Source organism: Acomys russatus, chromosome 6 (assembly GCF_903995435.1).
Source record: "Acomys russatus chromosome 6, mAcoRus1.1, whole genome shotgun sequence".
Classification (NCBI taxonomy): domain Eukaryota; kingdom Metazoa; phylum Chordata; class Mammalia; order Rodentia; family Muridae; genus Acomys; species Acomys russatus.
Genome location: NC_067142.1, coordinates 81,395,631 through 81,416,010, shown reverse-complemented (window position 1 = coordinate 81,416,010; position 20,380 = coordinate 81,395,631). Strand labels below are relative to the sequence as shown.

At 43.0% G+C, this 20,380-nt stretch overlaps 1 protein-coding gene across 3 annotated transcripts in view; it reads right to left on the bottom strand.

Moving 5' to 3' along the window:
- Nucleotides 1–20,380, bottom strand: part of Gpatch2 (G-patch domain containing 2) — a 130,445-nt gene that overhangs the window by 12,983 nt on the left and 97,082 nt on the right. For 2 of the 3 annotated variants that reach the window (XM_051148104.1, XM_051148101.1), the window contains exons 7-8: nt 14,965–15,004; nt 9,405–9,475 (exon numbers count right to left, since the gene is read on the bottom strand). In XM_051148104.1, coding sequence (XP_051004061.1) covers nt 9,405–9,475; nt 14,965–15,004 — 111 coding nt within the window. Of the gene's footprint in view, nt 1–9,398; nt 9,476–14,964; nt 15,005–20,380 lie in introns of those variants that run through there. The other variant, XR_007830802.1, reaches the window with a different exon arrangement.

Genomic DNA, 20,380 nt, shown 5'->3' with positions numbered 1-20,380 from the left:
GTATCTCTGGGAGTATTTTAGGTTGTACAGGGTTAGGTAGTACAAAGCTTGTGTGTTCACTTTTACAGCTTTTAGACAACATGCACACACCTTACTTTTGGCAGTGTTGGGAGTTCTGCAGTGTCTGTCTTGTCTTGTGTCTCAGTGTGGGCTGTGGAAGGAATGCTTTTAGTCCTTCCTCTCCCACAATGGCCTGGGTAATAAATACGGCCAGGAGGTAGAGCATGGCGGCGTGGTCAGGGTTAATCACGTGACAGGCGGGACTTGCGGTTGGTGAGGGCACACATAGGAGGAGCATGCACACTCATACCTGTTACTGAACTACTGTTTCTGTGCAGGTAAATGTGACGCAGCCCCAGGGATCTCCTCTCCGCCACCCTCACCAGCGTTTGCTGCTGTCTGTGCTCTTCCTGACAGCCATTTTGACTGCAGTAAGCTAGAATTTCAGTCAAGTTTTGATTCACATTTTTCTGATGGCTGAAGATGTTGAACACGTTTTCACGTGTTGGCCATTTGTACTTCCTTGGCGCACCTGGTTTGACTCTTCAGCCCTCGCACACGTTCATACTTGCCTAAGAGAGCTAGCTAATAAGCAGACATGAGTTCTGACTTTTCGTAGCATTTCTCTATATAAACATGTTTCATGATAACACACTAAAATCACTTTTACCCCAAGCAATGTTTTATCTTTTGGCCCTTAAGTTTACAAGTATGGAGTCACAATAGCCCCTTTCAGGCTCAGTGAAACAGACAGCTCATAATTTTTAAGGACCAAATTTAAAATTCAATTAAGCTATCCACGAAGCCTGCCTGTGTCTTCTAGTTTGGGAGCATGCCTATACTGTAACCTGCTGTTAAAAAATACAAAAATCTTTATCTGAGGTTTATTGTCCTTAGGAAGGAGAACACATAGTTTTCATTCCATCTTTCTAATTAGTAATTTAAGCATATGTTCAGCATTTAACTCTAAATGTTTGCCTTTTCCCCAAGCTCTAATACAGCTGTCCAAGATGTAAATGCCAGAAAACATTTAAATACCAACATCTGTTGAATTATGTTAATTTAGTGTAATATAATTGGGCATGAGTTGGAATTGATCAGAAATGTATAAAATAAACAAAGGTAGATTCCCATGTAGCCTGGTATATAAACAAAATCAATATGAAATGACAAAAATATTTATTGCCAAAAAGAGAAGATAAGAGAAAAAAATTAAGTACTGGACATAAAAAATTTTGCTTAAAAGTCAAACTAACAATTATGTAAACAAGTTTGATATTACTTTTAAATGTATTTTACATTGATCTCATAATTGATAAAAATGGCTAAAGTGATAATTAAGTGCTTAATATTTGCTTTTTTAATATGTTAGGTAAAATCTTCTAATTATAGATACATGGCCATTAAAATTTATACTGGGGATAATTTTTGTTCTGCCATGATCCAGGTGATCTGATTGAGATTCCACACGCATAAAACAGGACTGAAAATCATGTGGCTGATGAATTTGGTAGGCGGGATACTGAAGTGAACTTGTCCACATGCTGAACTCCTCTAGACAGTTAGCTGACAGCAGCTCCATGCTGACTTAGGTTGGTTCTGCAGACAGTAAGACACGGGCTCACAAACAGCAGCGGCAGCACTCCCAGTGACTCCCACTAATGACTTAGGGCTGCTGCCTGCTTGCGAAAGGGTGCTGGCACAGGAGCACACTGCTTTGGCATTCCCAAGTGCTCCGTAATGGAGTTACAACCCAGGCTGCAGGAGTGACACAAGCTGTTGTGATAGGGCTCGGTGGGCGCACCTTAATCATTTCCTGGGGGACCCGTCTCTGGGAGCTAAAGGTTAGATCTTTGTCCATGCCCACTTAATCACTGGGCCAATTTGGAGAGTGCCAACTGTGAAACAGACACCTGTCCTTAAGGAGATGGACTTCAGACCACAAATTTATTTCACTTAAGGGTTGCAGGAACAGCTCACACATGCTAACAGTTTTCCATCATTAGTGACCACAGCCACATCCAACCACCATCCCTGGGGACAGAGCCTGTGCACATGTCTAGGCATCTGAAAACATCTCGTTCATCTGTGGGGGGAAAGAGGCTACTACGTGATCAGAGCTATACTGAGGGAGCGTGCATTTTAAGAATTTTATTTACTATACAAGGATACAGAATGTATTTCCAGTTGGTAAACCCTCATTCTCCGTGGGTCCGTCATAGCCAACCAAAAGGCAACAGCTCGGATTTTCAATTGGCCAGCGACTACTTTACTTGGTGTAGTCCTAACTTGAAAGAGCCCTCTCCAGTCATTCATTTAAAGTCTTGGCAAGGAAGGGTAGAATTTCAGGGTGCCAGAGGACAGGAGCCACGCGCACTGGCAATTTGCGCACAGTGTGGTTTTATAAAATACAGTAATTTGGTCGTGGAGTGTAGAATGGGAAAATTAAACCTCTTAAAAGCCATTTTATGTTGCATATGTGGGAGGCTGCCAATTACTCTGCTCTAACTATCTCTAGCCCTTGAAGTTATTCAAATGTTCTTTTTAATTAGGACACATATATAATTAAATGTATTCCAATTAAACAAATATGGAATGCATACATTCTAATTAAAGTGAACATGTGACTATTTTCTATTAGTTTGGTCATGCACACAGAAGAGTGAATGGAAAGCACTGTGAGAGGCTTTTCTTCTCTCAGAAAGGCCGAGCAAACCTGTTCATGACAAATAGTCTTACCCGAGTTTGGGAAGAAAGGTTATGAAGGACTATAACGCTTTAAAGTGAGTCACTTTCTGGATATTTATCAACCAGCATAAAAATATGATTTAAAAATATGGCGTTAAATAATTACAACTCCAATATGACAAGGGTAGGTCTGTTTGAAATGCTAAATACGCTAAGAGGACAAGTGTCGCCTTTGACATAGGGAGAGCACCATTTGGCTTTGCTGACATGTGGACTGTTCGTCGATGCCTCTGTGTAAGGCAATGTTTTACACACACGCACACACACATGCATGCATACAGTCCACATCCTTATGCAGTCTCTAATGAGCAGTCCTCCTCCAATTTATTAACAGCTGCTCAGAGATGTAGTCGTTAATACTTTCATTTATTTTTGGCAAAGCTGCAAAATGACTAATAGTTTTGTATCTGTTGCAAATTGGGTTTCCTTTCCAAACAACAAATGACAGCATGGGGAAGACTGAGCATTCAATCCTGAACATCTTGGAATCTTTAGAAGACCGAGTAAGGAGCAGCTGTAATGCTGTCGCACGTGTGACACTGCAATGACAAGCATCACCGTGTGGAGGTGAGTGCACTGCAGTGGTGTAAACACGGATGCTCTTTCTGTTTTGATGGGAGGTGGCAGACACCAATGAGGTAAGAACCCCCGCCTACAGAATAAGAACATGTGACAGGATCTACTGTTTTTGAAATTAAACAAGTGTCTTCTATTTTAACAGATTTTTGTTTTAATCTACTAACTAGGCAAGAGGATAGCAAAGACTTTTCTCCTGATGCTATGAATAGATAATGTAAGAAATTAGAGCAAGTAATGTGCAAATGTTACCGAATCGTGCGACACGAACTACATGAAAATGTACTTTTAGGAATAAAATGAAAAGATATTATGGAGACTAACAGGATTGAACACTATCAGCAATAAAATATTATTTCAAATAATATGTCAAAGTATTAGATAGTTTTGCCTGGTACTTCTTACAAGTACTATGACAAAATCCACATTTTCTAAGAGTCTGGTAAGGAAGGAGAAAACTCCATCTCACCACCAAAGCCTCCAGGGTTGAAGGGAAACATTTTGACATTGTGGGGATAGCTGAGCTGACCTGTCTCAAGCTCTCATGTTGGTACATGGATTCTCATGGCGGCAAACACCAGTCCTGAGAGTAAAACTCTGAGGAGAACAATCTTCCCAGGATGACATGTGACTGACTGTCAGGCATCCCTTCATGCCTGTGAAACTGCCTTTCAACCTGGGAGGGTGACACTCAACTTCCTGATGTTGCTCAGTTGGGAAAATACTTAATTGTAACTTTAAAGGGAGGGGTGGTATGGGGAAAGATGTCCAATCATAAGAAGGAAAGCTGTCGCCTGAAGGCTGAAATATAAGACCAGACATGCAGGGCCTTTCTCCACTAGCCCTGCACTGATACAGGCCCCTCTGCTTGGCAGATAACTACACAAGATACTTGGGGCAGAAACGTTCTTAGACAAGGAAAGATTGGCTGAACCATCATCTGGAAACAGGATATCTTTTGAGACTTTGATCCAACTGAACACATGTCCCCGAGGAATGTAACCTTGGGTGGCTGCCTCTTAGGATCCCTCAGCTGTGACTCAAGTGTGATGTGGGATTCTATTTGTCCCAGGCATCTTTCCTGAGCCGCGGGGGATCAGCTCAAAATGAATGCTGCTTTTGTATCTTGCTGTCCATTTACAAGCAATAAACTGCTTCATATAACGCTGTGAACATGTTCTGTCTCACTGGATATGGGTAAGTGGTACCCAGGCTAGATAAGTGTGAACCCAGGTACACACTCTGGGATAGGCCAAGCATAATGAGGACACTGATCCTATGGCTTCTTAAAATCACACAGGAGTTGGGCTGGTGGTATCTGCCTGTGATATGGCATTTTGGAGGCTAAAACAAAATGGTTCTGAGATCTCAAACAGCCTCAGCCACTTGCTGAGATCTTAACACAAAATAACAGTACAAAAATCCTCAGGTGCAATGTTCACAGATTGAGTTTTGTTCTCACTTCAACAGACAGATTACTCAACAAACACCACGTCTGCTAATTATCAATAACAGAAAGTGGTACGTTGTTCTAAAAGTAACAATTAAATGTGCTTTTCTTTAAGTATGTTTTCAAAGTTTCATTTTCTTGAGTGTCTACTTATATTCTGAAAGATTTTGAGGTAAAAATGATCAAATGGCAAAAACTCTGATACTCATTAAGCATTAGACAGAAAAATACAACTAAGATGAAAATTCATGGTAGGAAGTGGACAGAAACCCTGGCCAATGGACTGAATGAATGGAAGACACAAGTCTCCAGTGAGCCTGGGAGAGCACCTGGAGTCTGAGCTACTGTCTGTCTCAGTGCGGAGAGCACCTAGAGTCTGAGCTACTGTCTCAGTGCGGAGACTGTTACACCCAGGAACTTGAGGCTGGCCTGGGCAACAGTATGGCGGTCTCAAAAACAAACTAACAACCCTATCTACCCCAAAGGAAAACCAGACTCGATGTTATGCCATAAGACACAATGAATGAGAAGACTCAACAAGACACAAAGCCACATGGAGGACCACTGGAGGGGTATGAGCTACAGTCTGTGTAGGGCAGAGCTACAGTCTATGTAGGGCAGACCCTGAGAATCCATCCATGAGCAGCTGAGGGTGATGCTGTGAGGAGACATGTCGGCTTTGTGAGGATAGGGTGCCCCGAGAATACCAGGAAACAACAACCTGTCAGGCTGATGAGAGGAACAGTATTAACAATATGACTTTCAGTGTAAGTACTAATGCAGCTGCTGTTACTTTAGTAACAACCATGGCGTATGACAGGGTGGCAAATGGTGACAGCACTGAGGCAAGGTAAGAGAACCAGAAGTCCTGCATTTTGATGAACACACAGACACACAGGACAGTTCGTAGAACACAGTAGAAACATTCTCACAGAAATGACTGAAGCTGTTATGGTGCTTGATGGCTCAAATCCCAGCATTAACGATGCTGAAGCAGGGAGACAGACAGATCATTGTGAGTTTGAGGCTAGCCTACGCTGCAGTGTGGGATCCCCTCTCAAAAGCAAACAAGCGCCTGGATTATTAAAATGTGGTGTGTTTAAAGGAAACCTTAAATATTGCCTCTTTCATCTCTTTCATCTCTTTGTATGTTAAGATTTAGCACCTTCTCACGCTGTGGGGGAGACAATACTATTATACTCATTAATTTAGAGAGCGCAGATTATTACAGTGAGTGAGGCAAAGAGAGATGTAAGAACATCAAGGAGACATCCAGAAACCTACCACTGAAATGTCCTGCAGGCAGTAGCACTGGTAAATATATGATTAAAACTCTCTACAAAGATTCTTAAAACTCCCCCAAGGGGCCCGGTGTGAGTCGTGCTACACTCCACAGGCCAAAACTGTAACTTCACAGCACTTACCTACGTGTTCAGAGCATCTTTGAACACTGTCACTTTAAGAGCGTGCCCCAGTCAAACACTTCAGCACCTCAGCCTTGACTCACTAAAGCGGACCACCTGTGCATTTAGGCTTCTGTACTTGCTTGGGATATTTTGGGAGTAAATGGTCCCACAATGCAATGACTCACTCGATGCATGATAGCTCTGTTCTCTAGCCTTTATGTTTTTCCCTAAGTTGAAAAAGGCAAGTGCAGTCACTCATCCAAAAGGGTTAAGAAAAGTCAAGATAATATTAAAATATTGAGAAAGAAAATGGGTTTCAGAGAGGAATGTAGAATAATATATATGAATTGGAAGGTGAAAAACTTTCACGCTGTACTCAAATAGATTTAGAAGAAAATTTAAGCTTCAATCTTCCCTTATATTTATTTTCACCTTTCCAAGTTGCCCTGTGCTAACACAGCCTGTGACATTAGAGTGACAACAATATACAGTGCAGCCCCTAATAAGGACAAAGAATAAATATGGATGATCCTTAAAAAGAGCAGTCTGGAGATAAGAGTGCAGAAGTTTAAAAAAAACCATCTGAAGAGTTAGGTTATAATACTGAGAAAATTGCCCCACAGTGTTCCAAGAAGACAGTTTATATTTGTATTTATACCTGTTGTGTAGATAAGACAATTGTGTACTTCTAACAGACATGTCATGTCATGTACTTATGTGAGAGAGACAGGATGGGAGAGGGGAAGGGAGGAAAGGAGGGGCTTAAAGATAGAGACCCCAGTAACTAATAACGGGGGAGAGAAATGCAGTCACCAGGAATGGGAGGACATGGAGGGAGTGGCCACGAAAACCCTGAGGCAAAGGTCTCCAAACCAGAGTGCACCTCTCAGGGAAACTGGCCAGTGTGAGAAAAGCACAAAGAGACTCGGGAAATAAAACATCTCCCAGATTTAACGAGCAACTTTCTTTCCCATAGAGCTCAAGGGAAATAATGTCATGGGACCCAGGGAAGAGGACTCTGGGAAACAGGTAAAGGTAGTCTTGTGGGTGCCAACGAGGAACAACCTAAGGCTGCTGTACGTGCCACCCATCAGGTCAGGTGGACAGTACAGAACTTAACTGAAAACAGACAGCCAAGAAGGATACTGCCAGGACAAGTAAGGAGAAGGAGTTACAACTCAGGGGAAGATTATTGATGAATTAGGACTAAAAAATAGGAAATAAAGCAACTGGCAAGCAGTGCCCTGATCTCTGTGAGTGAAAATGATACACAAGTGGGCAGCAGCTACATGTATAGTTTCTTAATGAAAACCCATATTTATTCAGTCTGGGAGGAAGAGATAAAGAACCAGCCACCAGTATGTGTGGGGGTGGGGAGCATCACAGAAAAAAAAAGTCAATATGTAATATTAATTGAAAACTCCAAGAAGTGGTCATGTGACCATGAAACACTACTGCACAGGTTCTAATAGCAAAAGAAATACCTAAGAGTTTAATTGTTTGGAGACTAAATCCAGAGAACTGAAAAAGATAATGGGCCTTTCCACATGTTGATGTTCTTACAAAGGATTTAATACTCTGTGTATTTTCAACATTATTGAAAAAATACAATTCAGCAAGCATGTAAGAAACATGTAGGTTAAAAAAAAATGGCAATGACAGTGTGAGAGTCACAGCAGCCAGTGCTTGAATCCTTACAGACATTCGGGAACTCATTCATCCTGTCTGTATAACAATGCCATAGATACATTTTATATAGGGGAAAGGAGAAAACCTCAACATTTTGCTCAGAATCATCCAACTAGGGCATGGAGACAATGGGACACAGTCAGGCATGCAAATTCCAAAACAATCATGTGAGGACCCATTCCCTAGGTTCAACTTTCAACCCATTCTGCAGCTATTCTTAGCAACAGTTGCGGACATGCATGGCACCAGGCATGCTGTGGCACCGTAAAGCAAAGGCATTGCACTCATGAAGCTTAGAGACAAGGGACAGAGATGGGAAGACACATGAAGTGCGACAGAGGCCAGTGTGTGATGACAGGTACAGTGTGATCACTTCCTACAGTACGCAGAGATATGAAGAAAATGGGGAGCCCGCCAGCTCCCGCCTCCTTTCCACGCCTCCCCACTTACTGTATTTTGAGTAGTGCTATGTAGGGATGGACCTCAGGGCCCTATTATATTAAACAGATGCTAATGGTGGCCTACACACCAAGCCCTCTAGACACACACACTCAAGTCAAGTCTTTTTATTCACTCCAGTTGGGGGCCTACCTGGTCTTCCTATGTGGTCGTGGAAAGAACAGTTCTCAGGGTCTGATAAGGTCTCACTCTGCACTACTTGTTCTTCCACAGACTGAGCTTTAGGTTTCTGAGAAATGCTTATTAAGCCCAAGGTATAATGGGTAATTTTGCCTCATCCAGAACAGGAAGACTGAAGGAGAAGACTCTTCCTGAGCACTCTTGCCAACTGTGGGCTTCCTGTCTGGGATTCAGGTACAGAGCTGGCTCCTCCTAGTCTTGACGGTTGGTTGCACTGGTTTCCTTTCCTGATGTGCTAAGCACCCCGGCAAAAACAACCTGAAGGGAATGGAGTTTGTCTGGATCACAAGTCCAGGTCACAGTCTGCCAGTCCTGACAGATCAAGGTTGTAGGAACCTGAAGCAACGCATCACATCATATCCGCAGCCCAGAGCAAGAAGAACGCATTAGTTACTATGTGCAAGCTTGTGCTCAATTCTGTTTCTTATTTTTCATAGAGTTGAGGTTGTAAGTCCAAGGACTGGTACTGTCTGCTTGCAGCTGGGACTTGCTGTATCAGTTAACATAATCAAGACAACCACCATGCCCACAGGCCAGCGGCTCTGTTCCCAGAGTCTACACTGTGCCATGTTGAGCTAGCAAGAAAAATCCTCACCAGGCGCAAATTTGTAAACATATTGTCAAAAGCAAACTGCAGAAAATCCTCTACATTGAAAAGAAGATAAAACAGACAACTTAGGTAACTTAGGATGAAAAAGACCCTAAACGCATTTTTTTTCTTTTGCGAAAAAAACCGATTTCCTTAAATTTCACCAGCTTCAATCAAAATGGTATCTCGGTACTCGTCACTGGGAACACTGAAATGGGTTCTGATAAACACTGCACAATTCGCAAGGTTTCTTGGTTGTACAGAAAGGCCCGAGCCCATGTGAATGCAGAGCATCCTAAGTGCTTACCTGCTGGCTGTTTTCACGGAGCAGTTTTTCTTGTGTCCTCTTTCCGCTCGGCTATCTCTCAGAAGCTGGTGCTATACAAAGTGTCAAGGCAAAGCATAGAAACAAAAACATTTTCGTTATATTATTTGCAGTGAGTAAATAAAATATTTTGTAGTTGAAGGGACTCTGATTGCATGACTTTCTTGCCACTCTCTCTGCTAATGATGTCACCGTCATTGGTGTAAAAATGCCAGTTAAGGGTGTCAAGCAAGGGGGCCACCTGTCCTTAACAGCTGCAGCGACTGATCTCCCCTCCCACCCAGTTAGCACATGGCATGGCGCGGCACAACTTGGGCTCAGATGTGTCCACTACTTCTGTAGCTGCAATAACGCCTGTCTAAAGCTTTGACTGTCAGGCTCAGCTGCCACAGTTTTGAGCTGATATGAAAGAGCTGATACTGTTTCCTATGTATGTAACAGCCTGCCATAGCAGAAAACACACTAAAAGTGCTCTCTAAAAATTACTGCCGTGGAGACAAATCTGCATACCTACCTATCTGTATCTGTGTGTACGTGTATATATATATAAACACACACACACACACACACACACACACACACACACACACACACACACGTGTACTTCCTCCAAATGTTTAGACATCTGTGCCCCTTCATATTTGCTTTACCCTAATTAACTGGAAGTAAAGTAGATGAGAAACAAAACAAAACAAAACAAAACGAAACAAAAAACCCAAAAACCAGCCAATACTCTTCACTATCTGTCCAAAGTTTAATTTACATAATTTACTTTTCTACATAATGACTACAGGTATTCGAGGCTACACCATATCAGAAATCAAACAGAGCAGAGAAATAAGTTTTATAGGTACCAACAGAGGACAGCTTTGTGCACCAGCAAACCCTCAAGCCACTTTGTTTCAGTGACAGTGTCACTGAATAGAAACTGTAACCTTAGACAGCATCCTTCCTTTTCTTAGGTCTAGTCCCCACCTGGAAGAACCCGTGACCCTGAGCTGTCAGGCTGCGGTGTTAAGATGAAGCAGGAGAATGCTTAGCACTGCGGGACTAGAAGCTGGAAGTGGTGAGAGCTTGGCCTGAGTGCTGCAGCTGTGACGATGGGTACACTTCAGGAACTCGGCTGGCAGCGTGAGCTGACTGGCTCAGGGTCCCAGTAACTGTGACGAAGGCTGAATATTCTGAACAGTTCCACACCACCACTGAGAACTGAGTGCTAATCTGGCCACATTCTGGACAGCCCAGACCTTAGTTCAGTCCCGGTATCCAGGGATGTCTTAGCTACTAAAATTCCTCTTAAGCTTCTACTTATTTCTACCCAGATCACCAGCAGCCTGCTCCAGTCTGTTGTTTTCTACCTTGATCAGCCTCCTAGGTGGTCTCCCTGTCTGCAGCCTTGCTCTGATCCAAGCCACTCTGAGTGTACTCAAAATGAACTTTCTTAAATGAATCTAATTTTATTACACCTGAAATAAAATTCAAAATCTTGTGTCAGGCTATCAGGCCCTTCAGAGTTCGATTACCTCTCTACATGAATGAGCTGTTGTGCTCCCTCCTACCCCGGCTAATCCCCTGACTTCCACATAGCCCAGCCACACCGAACACTTTACTTGGGATATGGACTCTGCCCTTGCTCACACGGGCTCTTCGCTTCAGTTTTTCAGTTTATCTCCAGGGCTTAGACTCTTCTGGAACATTTCCAGTGTTCAGTAAATATTTGTTGAATGAGTGAACGAATGAGGCAACAAAATCGAGCACGAGATCTGGTATATGATATGTAGCTGAAGCTATAGCTCATTATTGCTATTTATAGAAAATAGTGACCATTTATCTTAAGTCCATTAATCTGAAAAGGTTTCAATTTAGAAACACTTTATACCATGAACACTAAATTGGTTCTGAAAATAAGAAAAAAAATTAATTGCTTGGCATTTCTAAGTTTAGTGCCTTCATGTCTATTTATAAACCAACATTTGTGACACAGACAGCTCAAGGTGAGATGACAAAATACCTCCCCATCCCTCATCTTAGATTCATGGTAGTTGACTTTTCTCATTTTAATATAAAAATGACTGAAACTATTTTCCTGGCGCTGGTGTTAGAACAGTTCAAACACTTATAAACAGTGTAAGAAGCAGTAAGAAAAAGTTCTACAACTTAGGTTTGACAGTGCAGTCATAGTGACAGGCTGTATCAGTCGATCTGGGCGGTTTTCAGCCTACTGCCTGATATCTCCTTTAACAACAAAGGAGAGGATACTGATTCTGAGCTTTGTTCTACCTCTTCTGAGCAGATCCATGTAATAAATTATCCTAAAATTTATGGCGTTGATGAGTAGTGTATAAAAAAGACATATTCTGCAATGATGCAGTCCATACACATAAAGACTCCATTATGAAACTCTTAGTTTACCAAGAAAATCACAAATCAAGGTCAACAATGATTTTGAAATAAAGTTCAGACAGGAAAGATTTAAATGCCTGAGCCATGAGCAAGTCAATGCATGATGTCCAATGTGTGGGAACGCCAGACTGGTCTAGAGAGCCTGGGGAAATCCGCTTGTGTCTAAAGACTGTCTAGGAAAAGGCAGCAGGCTGCACGCTCGTGGTGAGGGCAGCTGCAGCTGCAAGGGCTGCTCTCTCGCTCAGAGAGCGCTCAGTTCTTAGCAGGTACTGTGCTGCGCTGTGGCACTTCCATCAGGGTTACAGCAAGGTCTCTCCAGGTCATGACTCAACAACGGCATCTTGGCTAAGAACTGAGCGTCTGCATACAGTGCGAGTGCTGCTCCCCTTCAGGCTTTCCGATTGGGGGACTTAAGGCAAACAGAGGTGCATCACAGCAAAGCCCCTGATTAGCCACCCACTGCAGGTGTACATTAGAAAGTGGCTTGTGGTTGAAGGCAGGACAATGCAACAAGCAAAACCCTGGCACCCAAGCTTAGAGCTGACTCAACCAGGAAGACAAAGGAGGGCAACTTGTAGCTCATGGCTTCAATGTGTACAGAATGGGAGTAAGAATTTCTGAGCTATTCATGTTCCCACATGACTATTAAGCCCCAGATCGGAAGGAAGAGGCGCGTTCCTCTTTGCTGCTGCTACAGACAAAGTATGGCTGGTCTGAAGTGTCTTGGCTGACACATACCCACTCAGGAACCCCTGAATATCTGAAAAGCCATTTCAAGTCTCCTCAGACTTGGTCTTTTGCTGTTCTCAACACTAAAGATAGAATGGAGTAATAGCTAAACCATGATCAATGACTCATTAAGGCACCTGTAAACTTAGTCAAAATGTCAAGCCATAAGATGTCCAAGGAGGCAAAGCCTCAGACTGTAAACATTCGTGCATACACAGACACACATGTGCAGAGACACAGAAGCATGCTCACACAAATACATAGACATACATACACACATAGACACCCACAAACATACCGGGACACACAGATGTCCCCTCTTTCTGTCACCTGAGTGATTGCTGCTTACCTACACAGTTACCAACAGTCACTGCCTTCATGCTCAGAGCACAAGTGTCTAAGTGGGAAACTGATGCTGCTTTCTACAAATACCTTTTCCTGTAAAAGTACCGAGTATCTGACAGATGGCAAGATGACAGGGAAGTTACAGCAGGGTGTGACATAATCATGTTATATAGCATGCAGTAGAAGCGAGATGGAGCAATAAGGAACAGAAAAGGATGGGAAGGTGGGGCCGGCAGTGAGGGGAGGACTTCAAAGGAATCAGGTCAATACTATTGGTATTTTATGTGGCTAAACTAGAATAAGAAAGAAGGCGACTGCATTGCAAACCATTCAGTCAGCATTCAGTGGAGAATCCTAGAGTCCTCCTGTTCACTGTGTCACGGTTAGGTCTACATTAGAACCAAGAAATGACTATATTTCACAATGTAAACGCTTTGTATGTGCCTGTCCACCACCGAGTAACTGGTCCTCACTGTCTGTCTATGTACTTGCTGAGAATTATTTTGACATGCAGATCGACACTTTCCATGCTTTGGCAGTCACTCGCAGACACATGCTGAGGGGTGAAAGCAAGTGTCCTAAGTGAACAACCCTATTCAGACGATACTGTCCTGTGCTCACACTTTAAAGAGTTGTTGTTCTAGTTTGTGCGTCTTTTTGAATTCAATGCCTTTGTATCTATGTGGCCGCAGGAAGAGTGTCTACTGCTTTTAAGCTCAAGAAGGCTGTGATAGGCTAGTGACGAAAAAGCAGGAGCTACACTGGTCAGAGCTCAATGAATCAAAGGTTTGGTATTAAAACACACACACACACACACACACACACACACACACACACACACACACACACACACACACACACACCCCAGAGTCACAAAACTGACTGGCTGATGAAGACCTTGGGACTAAAAGCCTGGAAGAAACTAGCTTTGTACTTCCTCTAAGAATACCAGTTCAGTATTAAAGAACTTAGTGTTGGAGTCTACCTAGAAAACCAGCTATCACAAATGAAACTGTTAGTTGCATTACTAATAACATCCAATCAAGACAAAAATGTGAACTGCACACCAAAGTTGAAGCAAAAAGCCAAACTAAAAATTGGTCAAAAGAATTATGAAACTTCTCTTTAGAAGCCATGAGTGACAAATCCACCTGAGCCTGCATGCCATGCACGTCTCCTCACACAGCCACAGCCCTCAGAAAGTGCTCTCCTTGTGGACCACATGACCAAAGCATAACTTTATCATTCAAAAGAGCAAAAGTCTTCACAAGGAGGCAAGCAGTACACTGTAAGCTTTCAGATTTATCACAATCTAACTTGTAAATAATCTTAGCACATTTTAGAGAGAATTAATACACTCAGAAGCAAGATCAATGGAAGTGAACGTGCAACTCCTGCCAGTCCAACTGCTCACCACACCACATAACTTAGAACACTCACCTAGAAATACATCCCATCTTAGAAGAAATGACTACCCCCTCCTAACCTCAATACAACAACCTGCGCTGCCTGATCTCACGTGGTTTTGTTTTGCTTTTTTTTTAAGATTTATTTCTTATTTATAGAGTATTCTGCCCACGTGTGAGTCGGCATGCCAGAAGAGGGCACCAGATCTCATTATGAGTGGTTGTGAGCCACCATGTGGTTGCTGGGAATTGAACTCAGGACCTTTGGAAGAACAGACGGTGCTCTTAACCTCCAGCCCACGTGGTTTTAATTTATGTGTTGACTTGGATTTCTGAGACATTTCTCCTGCCAACCAGGCCAGCCTCACTGCATAGATGAGGATGCAGAACTCCTGGTCCTTTTGACTTCATATCCCAAGTACTGGATTACATACAGGCGTGCGCCACCACACCCAGGATTTCCTAGTCAAGTCTGACATGTGACCCACTCCACAGAGGTCACCTGTGTGTCTCAGGACAGTGGCAGTGGGAGGAATCTTAGATGTTTGCTGAGGTCATTATTAAGTCCCAACACAATTAACTCCATTTAAATTAATTTGCTCTCTCTCTATATACTAACTATCCACGGGAGACAGACATTGAAGGAGCCGGTTCCTTACCTGGCCGTGCTCTGTTCTAGCCCCAGGGCTAAACCAGTGGCTGTTGAGAGAAAAAGAGTTGTGAGCTGGTCCCTTCCCAGAAGCCCTTGCTCTCCCATGAACAGTCAGCACATGCTTTAAGGAATTTGTTCACACTAGCAACAGAACCTTAAATATGCTTTATTTTAATGGATATTTCATGTAATTCTAGACTTACACCAATTTTGACAGGAATGTAAGAGTGCTCATAACCCAGTAATTTTCAATTTAATAAGCAAACGGAGTTAGAATTACATTTCCATTTAATTATGTTAACATAAACTGCTGGGACTGTGTTCATTTTACAAATCAATTCTGGTTATAAAATCTACAAATGCTATCATTTGCTGCAACTTAATTATAGCACCATTATGCCAAATTATGACCTTTTGATTATTGGAGTTATTTTAAAAGAGTTGAAAATACAAGAATATTCCATTCTGCAGCTCTGCCCTCAGGACTGAAACAAAAAATTCCAGATATGAACCCTAGACCACTCACAACGGTCCTTTGGATATGCTCCTTTCACAGCTACAGCAATCAAAAATTTGGACAAGAACAAGTCCTACAACAGTGAAGACACAGTTGCTGCAGTCAAAACTTGTTCGGCCACTAAGCAGAACTCTTCATAGATTCTCAGCACACTTGTCAGTTGGAGTTCTTACTAGCTACACACCTAGTGCTCCAGGAGCATACAGCGAGTGTCTAGAATGTCACTGCAGAGGTGAAGACAGTCACAGTTACAGGGGATACTAGTCACTATGTGTGCCATTTAGTATTCCAAGAAACATCAGCATCTTTATGCACTTCAGCCTTGTTAGAAACACCAAACATATCGTCCAGCCTCATGAAAACGTGGACACGAGGATGTGGGTCTCCTTACTACAGTGTGCGATCAGTACACCACGCTACAGAAGGGCAGGGAAGACTGATCCTGACTGGCACGCTGGGGTCTGCCCGAGACCACTACGCATTCTCCAGCTTCTGGGGCAGCCGGCTGGGAGTGAGCAGCCTCCACAGGTCAAGGCTGGTGGTGTTCCCTAGCAAGGCAGATCCCGTGCTCCTACGAGAACGGCCACTTAACTGGTGTGAGTGGCCTAACACTGGATTAGCTACCAGTTGAAAGCAAGCTTTCATTGAGTGCTCCACTGGCAGATAGACCAGCAGCTAAACCAAGAACAAGGCATAAGGGTAGCGCATAGAGGACTTTCTATGTTAATGACTGAGTTCCTAGTATCATAAATTTAAACGTATTCTTTTATATTATAATTTATTCAGGTAACATCCTGTTATCCCCTCACTTGTATCTTCCCGTTCCCACCCCCGCTCCCTCTTCCTCCCTATTCCCCTCCCCTAGACCTCTGACAGAAAGGGACCTACTCTCCCACCATATGACCACAGCCTATCAGCTCTCATCCAGACAGCACGCTTCCCTTTCCTCTGTGTCCTGCAGGCCTCCTCAGCAAGGGGAAGTGATCAAACTGGGGGCCACCAGAGATCATGTCAGAGGCAGTCCCCACTCTCCCCTTGGTCCAGATCCGCCAGCCTTGATGGTCTCCTTGTGGGGCTCATGACCCTCTTCCCATTCTTCCTCTGCTAGCTCCTAATGCTCTCGACTTTACCCAGACAGTAAGCTAAGAGCAAGACATTTAATGTGACTGCTTCCTGCCACCATGTCCCTTCTATTTTTCCACAGCTGGCACTGGCCTGGTTTCTTCTCTGCTGTGTTTTCCTCCTTTAAATGAAGAGTCACATCTTTGTTACCATCAGTGATAAAGAGGGCGTGTGTGGGATGTCCCATGCCCACCCCATTTTAAGCTTTTCTAGGGAACTATGAGAGGTACATAAGGGTTTTCTGTGTGCCTGCTGAACATACACCCCTCCTATCTGCTGACTCCTGCTCTTTGGGCTTGAAAACCAGTGGAAGCATCTACTATGCTGTCCTCTCTCAATATGTTTTATTTTCTGTCTTCATAAGATTTGGGTAAGAAGATTAAAAATAGGTTTTCCAAGAGGCAAAAATCCTAATAGGATGTTTGACTATTGAAGCCACCCAGGAGAAGTTTTAAGAACTTTGTTTGGAATTTAGGGTGTAGGGAAATATGATTTGGCAGGGTCTGCAGGGGTCACTGGGGGATTTTCAGAGAAGTTCCAGGAGGTGGGGTGGGAGAGACTGAGATTATAATACACAGGTGGGTGAGAAAGGGGAGGATGGGAAGTAAACAGGCTGAGAGGGAGGAAGGGGAATAGTGTAGGTGGAGGAAACTTAGAGGTTGAAAGAGTGGGTGAGGAAGCCCTAAGAAAGGGAAAAATGACAGATTAAAACACATGTGCTAGAGTCAACAGTGGACAAACGAAGTTTATTTCCTCTAATAAACAAGATTTAAGAAAGGGAGTAAAGGAAGGTGTGAGTGCCTATGCTCATCTGAATGAGTCTTAATGAACGAGAAAGCTGGCAGAATATTAGGAATCCAAACTTCCAGAGGCCAGGAATTCTGGATAGGTTTGCTCCAGAGTAACCAAGGAAATACTTTTGTATTTGAGTAGCATGCCAGTGAAAGTCAGTGTCAAATGCTGGCATGTACCATTCATGCAAATCTCTCCGCAGTGTCAATGGTCTCAGGAGCACTCCACAAGCTAACTAGTTAACATTTAATCCCCAAACTCTCAGAGGCAGATGCAAGCAAAAAGACAGGCATATCTAGAAACAGAGCCTGCCCAGCACAGTTCTGCCGGGAGCAGACATGTGCAGCTCCGCCTGTGCCCTTCTGTAGCTATCTTTCAAGCAGAGCAGTCTTGACTACAGAGCAGGAGGGATTGTGTTTCAGGTCTCTGTAGATGCTGAGTACTACATAAATTCTTTCTCATGCTTCCATAATCCCCTCCTGAACAAGGAGCTGAAAGCAGCTAGCAACAATGTACTGGACTTCACAGGCAGCCGACGACCTTACTCCTGGGCAACACCACAAAACCAACCCCAAGATTTTTGACTGAGGACTCTAAAAATGTACTTTTATATATGAATTTTTAAAAATAAGTTTTTCTTTTTGGATATAAAAGAACAGTTTTTTAAATAGTGTGTGTGTGTGTGTGTGTGTGTGTGTGTGTGTGTGTGTGTGTAATACAACCTAAATCTGTGCTGTTCAATATAAAAGCATTAGCTAGATCTACCTATCTAAATTTAAAGAAATATTATTATATTCAGGCCCTTTGTTTAACAGTCACATTGCAGGCTTAAAGGTACACATGGTTTTAAGGACCACCATTAAGTTCATTTCAGCTGTAGAATGTGTACTCCTGAGAAAGATTTATTGGATAGCACTGGTATTCATGGGTTATTACTGAAAATCTAAATTAACATTGAAAACAATCTTCCACCGTGAACATCTTCCTTGTGAAGCATAGGTATTTTTTGTTTTTCATAATGATGACGTACACAATAGAAGGGAAAAGCTGGGCATGGTGGCACACACCTGTAATCTCAGCACTCAAGAGACTAAGATAGGAGAGTCATGAGATCAAGCCTAGGTGACTCAAGAATAATTTAAGAAGATAAAAAGGAGAAAAGAAACATGACAAACTCCTAGCTCAGGTATAGAAATGAAAATTAAAGAAGGTGGTCCAGCATCAAGAGTCCACATAGCTAAGAATGTAGGCTTCTACAGCTGTCTTCAACAGCTGTGCAAAACCCCCAAGAATAGGGCTAACCTGTCACTATGGAAACTGAGAGCACTCAATCACTCCAAATGAACAAATTAAATAGCAAACTAAACCTCCAGCTGGCTTTTCAATATTCACAAAGAAAGACTCTTTACCCGTGTCTCAGGCCAGGCCTGCCCCCCTCTCCAGCCTCACCATGTGACAATCTGCTTTCATGCTCCTTTACGTCTTAGAATTCGTCCAGATTCTTGAACACAGAACATGCTGTTTCGTTTGCTTGAAATGCTCTCCGTCCCCCACTCCATGTATTTCATAGAGATTTATTAGTCATTCTAGTTCAGTGTCCAACTAAAAATGTAGGAGTTAGAGCCCTCATCTCAGTATCTAAGGATGCACATGTGCTATCATGTAATTGCACATGTATAGGCTTACCCACTGACCACTGTCTAGGACCCATGCCTGACAGGGAAGTATGTGAACAACACGAGACAACGGCCATGTGTGTTTTGTTCTTGTGTGTGTGCTGAGGTCATCCTCAGAGGCATCCTGGGAGGAGTGCATAAGGCCATGACTTGGAAATGGCAGACAAGGCTTGATCAACCATAGCTGCCACGGTTATTCCCTATGAAGCTAGCCCTCCTTCGTTAAATTTTTCTATGATACAGAACTCTAAAATTATACACAGGAGGCTCTTTAAAAGCTCTACTTTATTAAACTACTAATGAAAATTCAGAAATGTTTGCATGATATGCTTGGGTACAGGCTCTAAAACCTCTCGGGTGACTTCTGGCAAACATTATACATTTGGGGTCTAGATTCCTTCCTTACCAACAAAAATAACACTGGGGACTGGCAAGATGCTCAGCAAGTCAAGTCCATGGTACAAAAGCTTGACTCTCTAAGTTCAACCTATGGAACCAACATAGGGCAGAAGAGAAGTGATTCCACAAAGTTGTCCTCTGACCTCCACGTGTGGGCCATGACACATGCACGCGGGCGTGCGTATGAGTGCGCGCACACGCGCACATACACACACACACACACACACACGTACACACACCCCCATCATCAACATACAATAAAAAAATAATAAAGTAAAAGTAAAGATCTTTCTGAGCTTTCTGAGGACTGAGAGGCTTAAACATAAATTCTCATCTCCCATGCATAAGGCATTAAAATCAATATTAATGTCCTCTGCCCTGCAGTATGCTGTGGGCCACAGTACCATGTGTGGTTCCATTCTGTAGGCTTTGGAACCCTCATTGTCCACAGAAGACTTAATACAATAGGAGCTCTCTATAGAGTTCCCACAGGGCTTGCATGTCACAAAACACATCAGAGATACCTAAGATACCTGTTTCTTAATTGATTTTTGGTCAAGCAGAGTTACAGTGTGTGGCTCTGGAAAAGCCAAATGACCTATAAAACGGAGAGAGAACATCTGCTTCGGTCATTCAGAGAGAGGAAAGACATTGACATGCACACCTGAAAACGTTCTGAAGAAGCTGTTAAGATGCAAACTACGCATGATGGTGTTGAGGAACTTTCTAGCAGAGATGGCACAGAGCTCTGTGAATACCTTACACTAGAGGCTGCCTCACTTACTCCATCCATAACTAAAATGGAGACACGTCAGCTCATGACTCAGCATGCTGACCATGATAAACAAAGGATGGAAATGATTCAGCATGTTGTACATACCTCAATCCACAGTTAAAGCCACTTCCCCCATAATGCA